Raw genomic sequence first — 18,492 nt, 5'->3', positions numbered from 1 at the left:
AAATTAAAATGCTTTGTTTAACCGATTTTTGAAATCAGTGAAAAAGAGCGTGGGAAGAGGCGTACAGGTAGAAATCTTAAAACAAGATATATATTATATGCTCATGTTTCCAATTCATAAATGAGTGTAAATAATATATTTATATATCGAAATTTCAAAAAACGAGAACATTTTTCGGTCATTAATTATACAAAACAGACCACAGAATTGTAAAAACGTTAAGGAACATATATTGCATTATATTATAAATATTTTACTCTTAATAAAAAAGGTTTTGTGGTGTAATAATTTTTGTAAATCGCTACCAACTCTTTTTGGTTAATTTTAAAAGGTCAACAAAAGAGTGAAAATATATTTAAAGTTTTTTTTAGCTTGTTGTTGTTTTTTTACTCATGCCAAGTGGGTCAAAAGAAAAAACAGAAAAAGGTGTAGGAGGGAAAGAGGTAAAAAATGTGCATTGGCACGTTCCAAGAAATTGCATTGCAAAAAAAAACTGCACACAGCAAGTTGTAGGTTTTTATTTATTGTACCGCTTTGGCTTTTGTTTACTCACGCATATAAATATATATACGTATGTATATGTATACATATAAACTTATATAATGTTGTAATCGTTGCAGTTTCCTGAAAAGCCAACACAACAGCAATAAAGCGAATTCATTGATAAAAGCCCAAACAACAAAACGGACAAGTGTGCAAAAAAGAAGTGTAAATAATTACAAAAAAAAACAGCGATAAAAGTGACAGATAGTTAAGGCCAAGATAACAGCTGTTAAGTGGTAAAAAAAGTAAAAATAAAGCTATAAAATCGTTGACAGAGCCAGAGAGTAACAGAGAATAGCTTAACAGCAAAACAAGAGAATACAACCAAAAGTGATAACAGTGATAAACAGCTGTGCTGTTAAAAAGTATCTATGGCAACAGAATAAATAAAAACAATAACAGCAAAGAGAACAACAGTGGCAGTGAGAGCAGGAGGCACTGTAATGATAGTGGGAGTATTTAACAGCATTGAAAGATAAATAGAGAAGAGCTGAAACATTAACAGCTGTTAGCAGAAAGCATCTGTGAGATTAACAGCTGAGAGCAAGAGACACTGTAATGTTAGTGGGAGTATTTAACAGCATAAATCAAGAAGAAGAACTGAAACATTAACCGCTGTTATCAGAGAGCTCAACACAAAGAGAGCAGCTGTGAGATTAACAGCTGAGAGCAAGATACACTGTAATGTTAGTGAGAGTATTTAACAGCATAAATCAAGAAGAAGAACTGAAACATTAACCGCTGTTGTTAGAGAGCTCAACACAAAGAGAGCAGCTGTGAGATTAACAGCTGAGAGCAACAGGTTTCTCTCGCTCCCCCGCCCCCTGAATCGATCATGAATCACGATCAGCCGGCGTCGACTGCGCAGTCGGGAAATAAATACGCGCCTGGAAGAAGGCTAGCTGCGAGGCAAACGCTCCGACTGGCCATTCCCAAGCAGCAAGGTGACCCACTGAGCAGCAATCCTCCCCATCCAGTTGGGGTATTCCGTCCCTCGCCATCCCAACTGCCACCTGCACCGATCCTAAAGAGAGTGCCCGCGGGATGCATCAATTCCAGCAGTGGAATACCCAAATCTGCCTCTCCCCTGGAATCCCATCATCTGCCCAATGCCACGCCTACCCGCTTAAGCTATGGCCTTCCAGGAGCAGGATCGGGTGGAGGGAGTGGTTGTTCCAGTGCCGCCTCGGCCTCCACCAACTTCCTGGGTGTTCGCAAACCGAGTTTGACCTTGAACTCATCGGATATTAGGAACAACAACGATCTATTTGCCTTTCCCAAGGACATGTCGCCCGTTTTGAGTGGTGAGTAGAGAAACTTTTATAAACAATTATTTAATCACATTAAATGCATAAATTGGTTTCCATAGATTTAAGATGACCAAGGTGTTCCATTTCGTTTGTTAATATTTTTAGATGTGGATTATCTTATACAAGTAGCCTATTTTGATTTATTTGAATCAGCTCCTTAACGACGAGGAAGCTTTGACTTGTTCTTTTTGATTTCCTTCCGGCCTCTTTTATTTTTTGAAACTAACTGACTTCTTAACGACTTCTTTTGGAATGCTCTAGGATCAGTAGGACACTCCAAGTAGTCACCCTTCTTTGCTATAATCGTTGCCATGGGGAAGCGATAACGCAACAGCAAAAAGTCCCTGGATGGCATCAACACGAAGAAGTTGTGCCAACTACTCCGACGGATGGCCACCAAGATGGTGGCCAAGACCATTGGCAGGTGTCTGGGATGAAGGGACAGGTTGAAGAAGAAGCGTTTGGTCCACTTCCTAGTCCGGATCACGATTACCATGAAACAATTGAGCTGAGGACTGGCGGAAAATGGATTACTGCGAATGGGCTTCAGCAAAGGAATGATTCCTCCAGGGAAGACTTCATTCTTCATCTGGATCTCCTTGCCTTTGGAATTGGAGCTCTTCATAATTGGGGATTTATTCTAATGACAGCAAATTCTATATATATTTTTCTACCCAGACGACAATTAACACAAGGCCAACTAAAGTTCTTTACAATTGTTATTTATGGATGTATTTATACCGTTGGATTAAGATTGCTATACAGCAGAAGTTATGAATCAAAACTAAAATAAAACAGCAATATCATAGTTTAGGACACCTTCTTCTTCTAGTGAAATTTGTGTTATAGTTTTGAAATAACTTTAAAATATATGAAATATCCTCTTTCCCAGATCATTCCCACTCGCCCATGTTCACGGATATATCATCATCGCATAGTAATGGATCTCCAACGCATTACCACCAGATTGGCAGATTGTTCAGCTTAAGTCCTTCAAGCATCAGGAGTTATGGAAATGTAAGTGCTTTCCTTTTTTAAATATAAATAAATGTAAGATGTTTTTGTAAGCGTAATTCTTTAAATATTGTTGGAGGGTATTCCAAGCACGCATATAAACTGGCAGTTGAGACTTTATTCGGGACCTTTTGGCTTTATAAATTCACACTCGGAATAATTGCCAAAGGCTATTTATAAATAAGCAGAGCGAGCAAAGGTCATGACTCACTTTGGAGCTCTTCACTGGCTTTATGGTGTCCATAAACTCTCACTCAAGCTTTAGTTTCCCCTTCATTCTTTGCTTTTTCCCACCCCCCTTTAACGCGTTTTAGGCTCATTCTGATTATAGTTTTGCATACACTGTAACTAATTACCCAATCTAATATTAAATATAGGTGGGACTACGACAATAGGGATCATATACATGGTAACATAGTAAAACTCTTGGAATGATAGTAGTATAATCCATAAATCATCTATTTAGGCAACTTTTCCATTTGGAGATGTACAAAATATTGATACTAGATTATTATTTAGTAATCTCTTCACTTTAAAATTACAAAAATAATTCTTTTCGAATATTATTTAGTAATCCCTTGACTTTTCTTAGTGCACTTTAAGCAAACCCAGTGCCATATTTAAGCAAATACATAACTCACACCTCACACGCGACTCTTTCTGGATTGGGGAACTGATGGGGGATTAGGTCGGGAACCACTCCCTAACTTGGCGACTTTCCTAACAAAAAAAAATATATATAACCGGCTCTGGGCAGATATAACTCTCTCCCTCGTTGGAGCTCTCCCTCTCTCTCTATCTCTCACCTTGCCTAAATAGGTAGAAAATAGCGTCAACTTAATTAATAAATAACATTTAGCACGTTTTCAAAACACGTAGACGCAGAAGAAAGAGGCAAAAACGAGTCCGTAGAGTATATAGCGCTATAACCACATTATTGGATGGATATACCGGGTATGAATAATCGGCATTTGGCGTTGATTTTTAGCATGGCTCGTGAGTCGTTAAGCAAATTTCTTGTTAACGAAATGCCCTGCGAAAGGTATACTGATCATCTCAGTGGGTTTGTTCTTTTGGTAAATAACATTTGTTTTTTTTTTTTAATAGATCATAATGATTAGATGAGCTAAAACAACCTTTTAATTAATGAAACTAAACGTTGACCCATATATTGGAGGGCATTGTTCAAACCTTTTGCTGATAAGGTGACCAGCTGACTCACATACATTTGTTTATATTTTGATAATAATGATTTGATCTAAGGGGGTATGATTTATGGCATTAACAAGGGAACTCAAGAAAGGGTTATGTTTGAATAAAGTATAATTCGTTTTATGTTTTTTATTTAGATCTCTTGACAAAAGAAAAAAGATTTTAAACACTATTAAAAAAAAATACCAGGGATTTAAAATATCTAATGTTAGATTCTGCAATATATCCCCTAAAACTAATTCAGATTTCTTGAAATGTGTTGCTCTGCATAAGTTACTAATCAAAAGTAGCAGTGGGTTTTAAGTTTAAGTAAAACTGCAATATTTTATTCCTAAAAAGAAATAGGTACATACAATTTTGTAGCATACTTCCTGACACCTGTATAAAGGATTTAAAAACCCTTGTAGTTTGTGTAACCCTTCCCTATATTTGTATCTATTATATAATAATATAATATTGCCCCTAGATTTGTAATTCCCAAACAAAATACAACCGAATTTAATACCATATTGTATTATTTCCGTTTTGTATATTCCCCTCCATCGATTTTTGCAGGGTATGCCCCTGACTGTAGATCAATTAAATTCTTTCTCCTCGATGTTCTTAACTATTTGACAAGCTCTTCATCGTCAGCCCAACGCAGCAGAACGTGAGCTGCGTTTGTAGTCGCTGAAGATTGTTGTTGAAAATTATATGAAGTTGGTTGTGTTTGATAGAGGGGGAAGGGGCTTGAGCATATTAATTAGTGCCTGGGTTTGTCGGGGAATCTTCCCGGAGAACTGAGAGAGAAAAAGAGAGTGTGTGTTGTGTGGTGTAGGCTCTCGCAAAACGACTCGAAAAAAAAATCGATTAGTACAAACAAACCGAGGGGCGAATAGTGCCCAGTTGAAATACAAACAGAGACGTTGGGCTCGCGGCTTGTTCACATTATAAACCTAAAGCTCCCAAAAGTCAGCAAACACACCGAAAAATACACACAAAAATCTATACATATGTATATTCTATAGAGAGAGAGAGGACAGGGGTGCCTAAAAAGCTACTTATAAACGGACAACTGTGTTTTGGGTCTGGCATTTTGTGGTTTTCAGCAAGAATTCCGTATTCAGTATTTGCCGAATTGAGATGCGCAGCGGTTCGTCTCCGATTCCCTCAGTCTCATCTATATCTCTCTCGATATTCTCCCCTGAATTCGAATCAGTATAAACAACATTTTCGAGATTATTTATCGTTAGAAGCCGGCAAAGAGTTAATGTGATATCCGTATAGCATGGGCAATCGTTTGAGCGGCTTGTGGTGCAAGAAGACAACAACATTGAGTATTAACCACACTGATCCACAGTCGAAAGAAAGTGAGGATAGCAGGAGTTTCAAGGTTCGAAGGAGTCGCAGGAAATCGAGTGGCAGTGGTACGGGTGATGGTAGAGGCACCTTTCGCATCGGTAGTGTGCGACGTTTATCCCTGACCAATTGCGTTTCCAGAGGTAATAATCCCAAGAAACCACTGTGCCCAGAGATCACAATCTCAACCGTAGAGAAGACCTATCAGGAGCTCACTAAACCAACTGATTTCGATTCCAATATGAAAGTTAATGCACAGCTAATGCCCACTGTCAAGGTGAGTACTTCCTTTTGGTTTGAAAAATCAGACAATCATAAAAACAATTATGTCATTTGTTTTTGTTATTTGCATCTCTCGGTTTTGAATAGCCATAGAAATAGATACGTATGCTTGCCGAGGTAAAAACAAAAGACAAACTTGAATTATTTTGATATGCTACCCAGTTCATGGTCAAATCAAAAACAAATTGTTTGAGTTTCGAGTGTGTTTTTTTCGGATGGTGTCATTAGCATTAGCCTCTCAGGTGAGAGTGTGTTTGTGTAAATGCGGATGCTTGTAAGGTGTCGAGATTGGGATTAGTTGTCGTAATTTATGACCAGCATCTAATTGAAATTGTAAACATATTTTTCTGGTAGACCTTTTGTGAGAAGGGTTTCCATAATAATAACGATAACAGGTGCTTAATGACGCAATTCAACCATTTTATATAGGTTTTTTAAGCTTTTAGCGTTCAGTAATGCCCTTAATAATAGCTTATTACTATAGTGTTATATACTACAGCAACTTGTTGAGAGTAAAAAGTTCGAATTAAAAAAAGTATTTTACAAATACCTCCAGTAATTGATTTTTAAAAGGAATCCAAAAAGAAATTCTAAAAGAATCATAGTCCAAATCTTCAAGGTCCATTTTAAATCTATTCTCACTGTTAAAGAACCTGAGAGCTATCATTAAACATATTGGTTTTCTACCATACTGTTATTTATCCGAACAAAAAAGATTAACAGAGTGCTGTTAAGATACGAATTGTGCTGTAAAACGCAAGCAAAAACAAGGGACTCAGCATAATAATGACTTTTTCTTTCCATCTCTTTATTATCCAAACCAAAATGTCTTAAAAAGAACTTTATCGGTCCCTAAAATTATAAAATTTGGGGTATAAGCCGACCCTAAATAAACAGCTTTGAAATACAAATACAAAATACAAATAAAATTAACAAATGTAATATCAATTCTTACATTAATCTGTCCCCGGAGTCTTTGTTAATCAGTGAAAACCCCCTCAGATGCAGCATAAATTACTTAAGTTCATAAAACCAATTCTCTTGTACATTTCGATTTAAGGTCTTGTATCAAGGAATTATATTCCCTGGCCAACGCTCAAGTGACCCAATTCCGAGTCACAAATAAATCACAAAAATCAAGGGAAGTGAGAGAGAGAAGGGGAAAAAACGTGTTAAGCACGCTTTGCATATAAATAAATAAACAATCTCAAAGGGGGAAAAAGCAGGAGGAGAAATGCATAAAAATCAATTACGCATGAAAATTCCAATTGAGAGAAAATAAAACGATAAGTCCGCGGACGATGATGAAGCGCATGCGTGGCGGGAAGAAGGCGTGGTCACTCTTTTTTTTCTTCTTTATTATTATTCCTGTTTTTTTTAAAGGTATAGTAGGGTAACGTCTTGAAAGTTATGTCTTAGATGCGAATGCAAAGCTCCCACGATGGTGAGTCAGAGCTGAAAACTCCTTCATTGGCAATGCGATCGGTGCAAGATGTTATTGGTGGAGAGATCCACAGCTCTTACTGATGACTCACAGATGTTTTAGGCGAAAGCCTGAATGAATTGGATACATAGATACACCAGCTGAAGACAAAACAATTACAGTAAGCACTCGATTTAGTGAAGCAAATTATATATTTTAAATTTTAAAAAGTTCATAGAGACTTCCTCCATATACTTTTATATATCTGAAAACATTAATTTCTTGGTTTAAGTAAGCATCCTCCGATGTGTTCCTATAATTCCCAATCGTTTTTAACATAAAGACTTAATTTCTCTTTATTTTAAAGATGCTTGAAATGTCTGGTATGAAGTAAAATTAATTTAAGATTTAAAATGAAATAATATATATAAAGTATATTGTTTTATATAATATATATAACTATAAAGACTGCTGAATTGGTAATCCTAAAGATATTTAATCTAAATTTAAAAGTATCATTCAAAGAAGTTCAATTTTCTTTAACAAACAGACTCGTAATTCTTTCAATATTCACATAATTTTCCCACTTCTCTAGTGTCCCCTGTTAATTGCTTATAAACAAAAGTATTATACCATTTTGGCTTGGTTTTGCTGAATGGGCAAATGACTCAGTTGAAGGACTTGGCACTTGACAAAGTTGTGATTAACTTGAACATTTCTTAAAACATGATCAAAGGCAAGGGAAAGAAGTGTGCCATTTTAGTGACTAATTCGCCTGACCCGAATAGCGAAAGTATCTGAAGGATGCGTTAAATTTTCGCGAACAGATTGGTGGTAAAGATGATGGATGAATTAGCTCAGATGAATTGCATAACGTAAGAGTCGCTAGTGGCCTTGCGCGCGAGTATCTGACGCGGTCGCAGATACAACTTGTTCAGAGTATCCGACAGATGCACAGATACCAGCTGTAGGTGGAGCCACGAACTCTTTACATCGGTTCAAGGCATTTTCATTCAATCGGATTTATTTTGCTTATTTTTCGCTCCACTTTGCCATTTCCTGGAAACGCCAAACACGCAAAAAAAAAACATCATTCAATAAACAAATACCTACAAATCAATTAGATTGAAAGAAAGCCAAAAAGAGAAGCGGAAAAAAACATGTTAAAAGATTTTAGCCATTTAAAACGCACGTGTCGGCTAATATCGAATCGATTTTCGGAGATGATTTCTGTTTGCTTAGTTCGAGTAAATAAAACAAAATAGTCTGTGCAAATAAATACAAATGGTAAATATAAACAAAGATGCGGTCGAGAGGCTGAAGGTGGGGAAATCATTTTATACCTAGATTTCCGCGAAAAAATACCTTGCAAATCATTGCCAAAAATGTGAAAGATGTAAAAATATATAAAATAACAAGAAATCAAATGAAATGGCACGAAACAAAATGCGCCAAAAGCGTCAAGTAAAAACAAGTTGTTTTAGCCAGACTCTGAAGAAGAGGATCACCCACTCTCCGTCTCTCTCTCTGGGGAATTCTCCCTCTCTCTCTCCGGGGATTTCTCCCTCTCTCTCTCTCGAAGTATATATTTCTCTTCTTTTTCGAGGCATCGAGTCAGAAAATAAAAATTTCAGGCCTCAGTCTTGTGTCGAACACTCAAACGTCGAGTTCATAGAGCGCTATCGAAGACAACGACAGATACAGATACAGATACAGCAACAAGAAATAATAATATCTACAAAGAAACCTCAGCGAATGCCTTAAAAAAATACAATAAATAAATGTATTGTATAAACGTATTATTGTGAAATAGCGAAAATGCCTAAAGATCGCTATAAATCCAAGTGAAAAAAGTGCGTAAAGGGAAAGCTGAAAATATTTCCATTGAAATTTATCGAAAGCTATAAATAAAAGAAACAAATACGTATATGAGTAAAAATAAAATTAAATTCTTTTTTGTCGTCACATGTGTGACGTTCGAGATACAGAAAAAAGCATGTGGAAAAGTGTCTGATAAATAATATAATAAATTGTAACTTCTTTCGAATTTCAAACAAGTTTCTTGAGGTGTTCCCAAGAAAATCAAAAGAAATTAGCAACCAATCAGCGCTCAAGTGACATAAATAATATAAAAATAAAGAAATTCGTGGAATATCGATACCAAGAATTAATTCAAAAATCTGACTTGCAAATAACCGAAATAAAAAAATGAATGGACAACCCATAATTTACATGAAAATGCAATACATTTAATAACAAGAAAAGGAGTGCATGTCTCATAGAAAATTCAAGAATAAATTTCCATAAGTTGTTAAAATATATTTAAGTGGGCTAATAAAACGAGTTAACAACAGAAAACCAGTTCGACGAATCTAGAAGCAAACAAAAACAAATGTCCGACCGCAAAAAACAGCTTGGAAAAACTGAAAACCACAAGCTCAAACCGAACAGAATCGTTGCGTAGGCTTTTCGTCGTCGCCTTTGGCAGACAAGAAATCAATCAGACGGACGCCCACAGAGGTGCAGTAGTACTTGAAATACTCACTAACTACGACTCAGGCACAACAAATAAAAATAAAAATAAATAAAAGTGCAGCAAAGAGCGGTTAACGCCTTTGTTGGTTATATAGCAGCTGCATTAGCCAAGCGGAAACTCATTAGCCAGTTACATGAAGACCCCGAACGGAAGTGTGGAAAAACCTAAAGCACGTGGGCTTTCCATCGTCACATCTGTGTCTCAGGTGGGCTTTGAACTTGTCTCACGCCCCCAGAGGTGTGAAAAACCAGACCAAAGTCGAAACCGAGTCAAGGTCTGGTCCAAACGAAGCTGTAAAATGTTTTGAAACTGGCTATTCATTTGCATCTTTGGCCAGAAAGATCTAAAATGGAAAACTTTGGAATTTTTTGTAATAAAAGACGGGGAATTTCTAGAAAGGTTTTTGCTTTTTATAGGGCATTAAAAAGATCGTAAAGAATAGATATATAAAGGTAAAGGGTAATCTTTTAAAAATTAATTCTACATTCTTTTTTGTTTGAAAGGAATTCATTTTATTGTTATAAATATTTTTATAGAAAATAACACCTCTTTAGATAGATAGATCTTTCTCTTTTAATTTCGGACTATTTCAAAATTAAACGAAATCAATAGAGTTCGCTTAAATGTTGCTCTTTTATTTTGGTCATGTGCGAAAATTCTGAGAAGTTCGAGCCAATTCTAGCCGTAAAAGGAGGGCTTAATCAGACCCGCTTATTGTGTATTATGTATCTTGCAGATACATTTGTCACCGGGGGCACCGCCAGGCACGGAAACCAGTTCTGTGGCATTTCTTGTGTAAGCCTTTCCCCTGCTCTTCCTCCAACTGTTTGGGCTTCTCTTTGTGCGTGAATCTTTTTTTTTTTGGGCTTTTGACTTGCACGTATCTTTTGGCTAACGGTTGCCAAAACGAAATTGGTAGTACAAATAATCATAATAAAGCACGAGAGAGCTAAAAAACCAGATGCTTGATAATTGTTTACGGGCAGCAACAATGCCAAAAGAACAAACACCTTTTGAATGCGATTATGTGCGGATAAATTACACAGTTTCATCTGCTGTTTTTCTGTTGTTATAACCCACGAAGGAATTTTAATTGTTTGGGATTGTTAATAATAATATATAATGAAAAATGTATGTTTTTGTTTTTGGCCATCTAAAGGAATTCTAGGAAAAATGCCAACGAACCCCAAAGCAAAGCAGCCGCATTATAAATAAAAGTAAACAAACGGAGTGTGCAAAGGGAAAAACCCTTAGAGTGATCGAGTGATAGTTTCTATATCAAAATTTGATTATAAAGTGAAGTGAATAAAGAAATAATCAGCAACCATGGTTGTCACCTCAACCAGAAGTCCACTCTTGGCGCAAACACAGCCTGCAAGTGCCACCTCAAGTGGCAGCCACACGGCAGCCGGCATGCGATCGCGTCTCATATTTCCCCGGCAGCATTATCAGGTAATTGTCAATCAATCCCCCTCTCCACGCCCTCTTTTAATAGAAATCAGACATTGGTCTCCTAAAACCCATCGAAAATGAAGGCACAATTGTGAGAGTCAAGGGTTTTTTTTTTTGTGTTTAGGTCGCAGGGTACATTAACCCCGCGGCGCCGACAACGCGGTTCAAAATGACCAAGAACCAGACGACGGCAGCGGAGGCAGCGCTCCTAATGGCCAGTGAAAGGCACAATAGACTTCAGACGCTCGACTCGGAGGTATATATGAAAACATGATTTTATTTATGATTCTCGTATGCTATTTGTGACGCAATGGATTTTGGATTTTTGTTTGTTCGATACACCAGACATTTTATATAGAAAACTGAACATCAAAGTCGCCTAATTGACCTGAACTGCACTCTGGGTGGAATTCCAACGAAACTGCAGTTCTATTATTGTTATTTCTTTGATGGGGTTTTATAAAAATTAAAGGAAATACATCCGGTTTAAATATGGAATATAGAATATTGCTTGCTATAGTTCTAGCCACGTTTCTTTTGATAACAAAATTGCTTTATGGAATTACGTATTATTTTTATAAAAATATCAAAAAGAATTCTAAGAAATGAACATGTAACAATTTACTGTCCATTTTTTTTAAACCCATACCCAAGTTATTTATTGTTTTATTTTGATTTTTTAAATAAATTTTAATTCTTATAAAAGGGGTTTCATCTAGAGTTCAGAAAAACGTTCATAAACGAAAGATCTATATTAAGCATTCAAAAAATGTGTTAAATTCGTTTTAAATATATTTCTTTTTTTCTCAAAGTTTCAAGTTAAAACAAAGACAAATTTAAATTTAAAAACAAAACAAACAAGACCCCTTTGCATTTGTAAACTATATGTGAAGGCCACCTCTCCTTCGGCTGTAAATGTCACTCTAAAGTTGAAACGCTTTACGAGCCTATCGGCCATTCGATATAGCCGACATAAAACGCACTCAAACTGAAAGTTGAAACGCATATATATCGGTGCTTAATGCCATGCATTTAATAAACCGAAGCTGTGGAAAATAAACAACCATTTTCAGGCTTTTGAGCCGGCGTGTTGTTGGCAAATCCGGCGAAAACAAAACAACACAAACCATTAAAATTGCCGGCACATAAATTGAATCGAACGGAATTGTGGCTATTTGTTTATAATTAATTTCATGCGGCTTTTGTTTATTGAGAACCAAATGCGTCGACGTGGAAATGCGTCAACTGCAGTTTCCAATCGTTCATTATACTTATAAAATATCTACATCTATACAGATCGAAACAGTTCCAGAAACCAAAGCACCATCTGCCAATTTGCACTCTCGACCTGACCCAAGGAAAAACTGGGGCCCCCTTAGAGATTGCCCGAGGATTTCGTTTCTGTTCTCAAAAAACATATATTTAGTTGTATTTGCTTATATAGCCAAGATCTGGATCTTTGTTGTGCGCATTTGCTGGGATTTTTTTTCTTTTGATTTTGGTCTCGTTCCAAAGTGGAACCGAATGTTTTATTTCTGTATTCTGTTTTCCATTGCCTGTTGCCGTCGACTTTGTCTATATAATGTAGAAACTACATAATTTGATTTCCAGTACGTGCTTCTTTCGGCCTGCCTCACTGACTCTGTCGGCGGCGCCGTTGACGTCAATTGGGGGGAGGAATTGGTCGGACGGACAGGACGGACAGTACGGACAGATGAACGGATGAACGGACGGTTGGAGCAGGAGGCCCTGCCTGAGATCGGGGGATTTACTTTGTGCCCCCTCCTAAACATTTCTCATTTTGGGGGAAAAACCCAGGGCCAATGTTAAGATATATCTTTTGTTGTGCCTTTTCATGTGCTTATTAAGACTAATGGCGATCAGTGGGACTAAATAAATTTTAATACTTTTACTTGATTTAAGTGTTTTAGGTTGGGAAAATGGATTTTTATATTTTGAGGATAGCTAAAAGAACAAATAAAAATAAAAGCTAATGTTTGCTTTTTTCATTATGAATATATGTATATTTATTATATTAATCTTACTAAAGTGCTCCCATTTCATGGATTATTAAAAGGTATTCATTCATTAAAAAATAACTGTTTTCATAGAACTCTACCCGCTTTCCAAAACATGTTAATTATCTCAACAATTCTCTAATAAAGATCTTATTTACAAGTCCATTAAAATCACAAATTTATTAAGGTTTCGCTACAAATAGATTAATCTTTGGGATTAATTTTTTGTTTACAACCATTTGAAAAGCAACTGCCCAGTGATTCAGAATATTTCCAGACCAAACGAAACGACTACATCAATAAAAACCATTTACCAATAGCCTTTCATTTAATTTGCTGACTTATGGCACCAATTTCGTAGATGTTTTTCTCCAGATAAAATGACTGGTTGGACCAGTTCAAAGATGTAATTTATGAATGAATTCAATTAAGATGATTTTTCCGGGGGAAAACCCCAAGAGACCAAGAGAGGCGCCTTCGTAGATCTCACACGGTCCACTTAATTTGCGGCTCAACTCAATTACGAGATCATAAGGGAGAAGCCTTAATTCAAATTTGCAACGGTTGTGAGGGTGAGAAAGAGATGCAGCACAGAGAGAGTGCAAGAGAGAAAGAGAAGGAGGATCTTTATAAACAAACAGGGAAGGAAGTACTTAATTATTTTGTGTTTCACTCTCTGTACATGTTTTTTTACTGCTCTCACAGCAATAAAAGTTTTTTAGGGAATTAGAGAGAGAGATTTTGTAAACAATAACAAGAGCAACAAGTTTTAAAAGAGCTTTTTTCAGCTGCTGGCAATGCCTTTTTTACTCTCTGCCAGTGTTGTTAAATAAAAAAGCTTCCCTGCTTCCCTCTCTTTCTCATTCTGTTTCTGTTCTGTCTCTCCCTCTCTCTCTCGCTCTTTTGTTTGGGGTGGCGGCGAGGCGGCAAACAAGTTTACTTTTCGCCCTGCTTTTGTGCTTTTCATTCAGTTTTCATAACTCAGTTGTGTTCGTCGCTGTCGCGCGTGCAAAAGCTGAAATCAAATCGTAACACTCGAGTGCGGGGCTATATACTAAATAAAATAAAATCGCAAAGGCACACTTATAAATCACAATAAAAAATAACGATTATTTTATTATACGGCTAATGTGCGAATGCTACTGAAATATAAATAAAAAGCAGATCGATTAAGATCTTAAAGGGTGCTTGAGAAGTGTAAACATGTTGATCTTGTGAAGTGACAAAGAAAAGGTAAACCTTTTCTAGAGTTTTCAAAATGTTGAAAATTTAATAAATAATACTACAAAAAAAAAAAACAATTTCGGAGCTACTATAATTTCAAATATCTAAAAAGCAAGTATTGAAAGTGTAATGTATAATAGATATAGATAGATAGATTCTATAGAAAGTGTAGATCTCTAAAAATTAAAGCATAATCCTTTTCATATGGACTAAAAATAAAAACAGAAAATAAAAAACCTTAAAATCATACTCCTTTCAAGAATCTATACATTTCTAAAAACAAAACATCTTTTTATATATTTCAAAAGTAAACATCTCCCCCGTATTAGTATTACAATTAATTTGTACCATTTTTATTGCACAAAAAGATACATTTTATCTAGCAAAATTGTAAACTTTTATACACACGGGATGTTCAACACAAATATTGCCAATATTTCCTACAAAATCTGAGATTTTAGCAACAGGAAATTCAGTTGGAAACTATTCCGCTGAAAAGACATAAAAAACGTGTTATTGTTTATATTTGGGGTACACAAACCGCCCCACTATATTATACAACCCCTGGCTTCCATCATTAGATAGGTAATGGATAATGTATCTTATAGATAGTTTTGCGTAGTTGCCGCTCTGTTCAGTTTTCATGGTCGATTGCCTTGATTATGCTTTTCGATTGCACTACACATAGAGGGAGAGAGAGAAAACCCATTAACTTGTAGAATTTGGCACTTTTACCTGGTCTTTGCACTCACTCACTCACCTCAGAGATTGCCCAGATTGGCTGGCAGTTCGCCCAGGTGAAAAAAGAATCTGCGAAACCAGTTTTGATTCAGTTTTGTTCGTCCGTCTGTCTTACATAGATATGAGTGGAGTATGTTGGTGAAATGTTTTCTGGTTGCGACGTTTATTTATGGCTTATCTCAGCCAGCAACGCCAGGCAATTGTTATCGAATCGCGAGCGCGCGACAAACTTGTTCCAAAAGACATTGGCCCGGCCCACGCAATCGGGCAATCAAAGTGGTGGCTGAGCAGGAAAAACACTCCCTAACCCTTACTCCACATTGCAGGGATTGCAATCTGACCCGACGACGACCCCACACTCCCAAATATGTAACATCCCGAACTGGCTACCAGACTTTATTACAATAAATTCCATTTCAAAAATGCGTCATTAGGAGGGAGCAGAAAAAGGGGATTGGAAATGGCATTGTGCTAAAAAACAACCCTTGCTCTGAAAGTTCTTTAAGAAATTCAGTTCTTATAAAGAGAAATATAGGTTTCATTTGGTTAGAATTGTATCCTAAGAAAAATGTATTTAATTACTGCTAAACTCGAAGGAGAAAAGGGTATTTGTTAATTGACATTCAACGCATTTTGACCCTAAATTGAATTCTTATCTTAAAACCAAGCTGTGTACTTATTAGATTTTAGTCACAATGGGAACTTTGTATTTTCATGCAATGACGAAATTACACTTTAAAATTTTATTATTCACAACTATATTGACTCAGCTTGTGGTTAAGATTAAATTGTTACTGATTATCTAAACAATATAAAAAGTATTTAAGGGATCAGAGATGTGTAAGTCACATTTTATAGCTTCAACAAGTTTATTCAATAACTCAACAAGTTTTAGTATATATAATATAATTAAAACATAAAGTTCAAGAAGCCTAACATATGTACATATATACATATATATAATATATTTGTCTTATACTTTGTTATTAAAACTATACCCCTGATTTGTGATATATTTCGACAACTATATGAAACTCAGATCTCGTGCCTTTATTCCTCTCGATTTAACTTTTTGGCAAAGCTCTCAGGTGAGTCGCACACCCACGCAGTTGGCTAAATGTAACGTCAAATTCGAGCGTATTAGATTAATCTTTAGCTAATGAGACAAATTGCAGACGCTACTAATTGCCAAACCCTGTGCCGCAGCAACAGCTGCAATTGCAATTCTTGTACGGACACAAACGTCGAGATACAATCACAAAGCTCTAGACAATGGCATTGGGAACAATAACCTTGAACTTGTGCGATTTTCCGCTTGCTATACCGATTTTCCTTGGCTCAGCGAATATTGCATTATCTATCGCAATTTGAATAGAAAAGCGAGTTTGCTGGCAAAGCGGAAATACCGATGGCTGCCTGCCTGTCATCGTAAATATTCTCCCGATTTATTTTCATCCAATTTGCTGCTACCTTTGAGTACTCAAATTGCATTGCTCGTCGCCCCACAGTTGGCAGGTGCAGGTGTGCAATACAGGTGCATCGGCTACAAATTATTGCCTGAAAGCTAAGACTCAGACGCCGAGGAAAGTGCAAAAATTGAATTACTATAAATTGGCAGAAAATAAGTGCCTCCCGCGAAGGTGACAGTAGCGAAAAGACAGTGAGTGCGACAATTATTCAAGGGTGTTCATATTTTTGAGCTATTAGCAGAACTTGATTTATGGCAGCTCCCCTCCTCCCATTCATAAAAAGGTCATATTTATGTTGCAGTCAGTACTTGTTAATACTTAATTGTTTTTTAAGAGGCAACTACGACCTTAAAGGCTTTGTAAAGTTTGCTTAAAACTTGACTTTGGGCCCAGTTTTGCCATGTTTGTAACGAGTTTATAAACCTCAGCTTAGACAGACTGAAAATGATACACCGATTAGGGTCAATATCGAAAATCAATAAATAAGGGATGCTATAGAAATCACAAGATTTTAATAGATAAAAAAATATATAATATAATTATCTAAAGCTCGTAAAAATACCTTCTTTTTTGTAAATTTCCTATTAAATTTCTGACACTTAAGCAATTAATTTTTTAAATATATTAACACTTAATGTCCATTTCCTAATGAACTTAATCCTTTGTAAACCTATAATAAAGCATACTTTTTATGACCTTATTATCTCTCTGAAATAGTGAAAATTGTTCCATTTGTTAACAATGTTATGGTCTCTTTTCATAACTGTTTACTTGTCGTTTTAGTTTACTATTCGAAGAGAGCATTCATCTATTTTTTGCACCAACTGTTTGCTTTTCCAGCTTGTTTATCGCCTTCGCGCCCACACAACGGCCTCAACCTACGACCTGAAAAACCCATTGGGGGGAACAGTCTCAGTATTTGTTGTCTCCTCCTTCTCGAGATGTCATTCTGCCCACACGAGATCTTTTTGCTTTACAGATGTACTATATATACATTTATACTTGTATTTTTTTTTTGCAATTCTTTCCCTATTCTCAGTTCTTTTGCATTTGAATTTTGCCGCCCTAGAACAATAAACTTGCTTCATGAGCAAGGAAAGTCTCGGTGTGCGTTTGTTTTTAGGGATTAAAGAGAATAGACTTGAAAAAAATTTTAGGATTTGTTTAAATAATTTGGAACTCCAGAAATATGATTTAGAAGACAAGAAGTTGTAAGCAGACAAGTACTGAAATACACAATTTTTGCTTTATGAATAAGAGAGAGTCAGTTTGTATTCAATAATATAATATAAAAAATATAAAAATATAATGTTTATATAATAATATAATATAAATAAATATTATGTATTTATAATAATATAATATAAATAAATATTATGTATATATAATAATATAAAAAATAAGTTCATTTTTCACTCACCGATTTTATAATTCTCGTTGTCTTCTTCTTATTCGTCTTGCTTTTGTTTGATTTGAAATTATATTACACACATCACTCAATTCTGGCCACTCACGCGATTTGGTATCTTTCCTTCCTTTCCCTTTTTTTTAACTCACAGAAAAAAAAAAAAAAACAAAAAAAAAATATTATAAATATTTTAAACACATAAAAAAAAAATATAAAAAAATATTTATTTAGATTTGCATCGATCACACGAAACGGAAAGGAATAGAAAGAACTATGAAATTACACACACGAACACACACTAATGACCGCATTAATTAGCATTGCACTTTTATATTCAATTAATTTATACACGCACGTTAAACACTTTTTAGTTACATTTATTGCATTAAAAATCGTTAATTCAATGCGCACCGCAAGACAACATGTATTTTGCCATTTCTCTTTTGTGATCGTCTCTTGCCGCCATGCACACGCACACAAAACTGCATAGACTCCCCACGCACACACAAACATACATACATG

At 35.8% G+C, this 18,492-nt stretch overlaps 3 protein-coding genes across 13 annotated transcripts in view; 2 read left to right on the top strand and 1 right to left on the bottom strand.

Annotated features, from left to right (window-relative positions):
* Positions 1-1,239: 1,239 nt before the first annotated feature.
* On the top strand, positions 1,240-1,976 carry LOC147643474 (uncharacterized). The gene has a single exon (XM_086833999.1). It carries the CDS (start codon positions 1,379-1,381, stop codon positions 1,853-1,855), a length of 477 nt encoding a protein of 158 aa, XP_086690125.1. The 5' UTR covers positions 1,240-1,378; the 3' UTR covers positions 1,856-1,976.
* LOC147643473 (uncharacterized) lies at positions 1,839-2,558 on the bottom strand. Its single transcript, XM_086834000.1, has one exon. The coding sequence runs from the start codon at positions 2,476-2,478 to the stop codon at positions 2,011-2,013; it is 468 nt and encodes a 155-aa protein (XP_086690126.1). The 5' UTR covers positions 2,479-2,558; the 3' UTR covers positions 1,839-2,010.
* A 187-nt stretch (positions 2,559-2,745) lies between these two features.
* The window catches only part of Sarm (sterile alpha and armadillo motif), a 44,549-nt gene continuing 28,802 nt past the window's right edge, over positions 2,746-18,492 (top strand). For 5 of the 11 annotated variants that reach the window (XR_015271963.1, XM_086833985.1, XM_086833971.1 and 2 more), the window contains exon 1: positions 4,956-5,694. Coding sequence is in view for 7 of the 11 variants with exons in the window: in XM_086833985.1 (XP_086690111.1) it covers positions 5,347-5,694 (348 nt within the window). In the remaining 4 variants the exon portion in view is untranslated. Of the gene's footprint in view, positions 2,871-4,955; positions 5,695-8,761; positions 11,111-14,088; positions 14,468-18,492 lie in introns of those variants that run through there. The other 6 variants (XM_086833974.1, XM_086833975.1, XM_086833987.1 and 3 more) reach the window with 5 other exon arrangements.

This window comes from Drosophila serrata, unplaced genomic scaffold (genome assembly GCF_035046125.1).
Source record: "Drosophila serrata isolate PLE 108 unplaced genomic scaffold, ASM3504612v1 contig_272, whole genome shotgun sequence".
In the NCBI taxonomy this organism is placed as follows: domain Eukaryota; kingdom Metazoa; phylum Arthropoda; class Insecta; order Diptera; family Drosophilidae; genus Drosophila; species Drosophila serrata.
The sequence above is the reverse complement of the archived record's forward strand: the minus strand, read 5'-3'. Positions and strand labels throughout refer to the sequence as shown.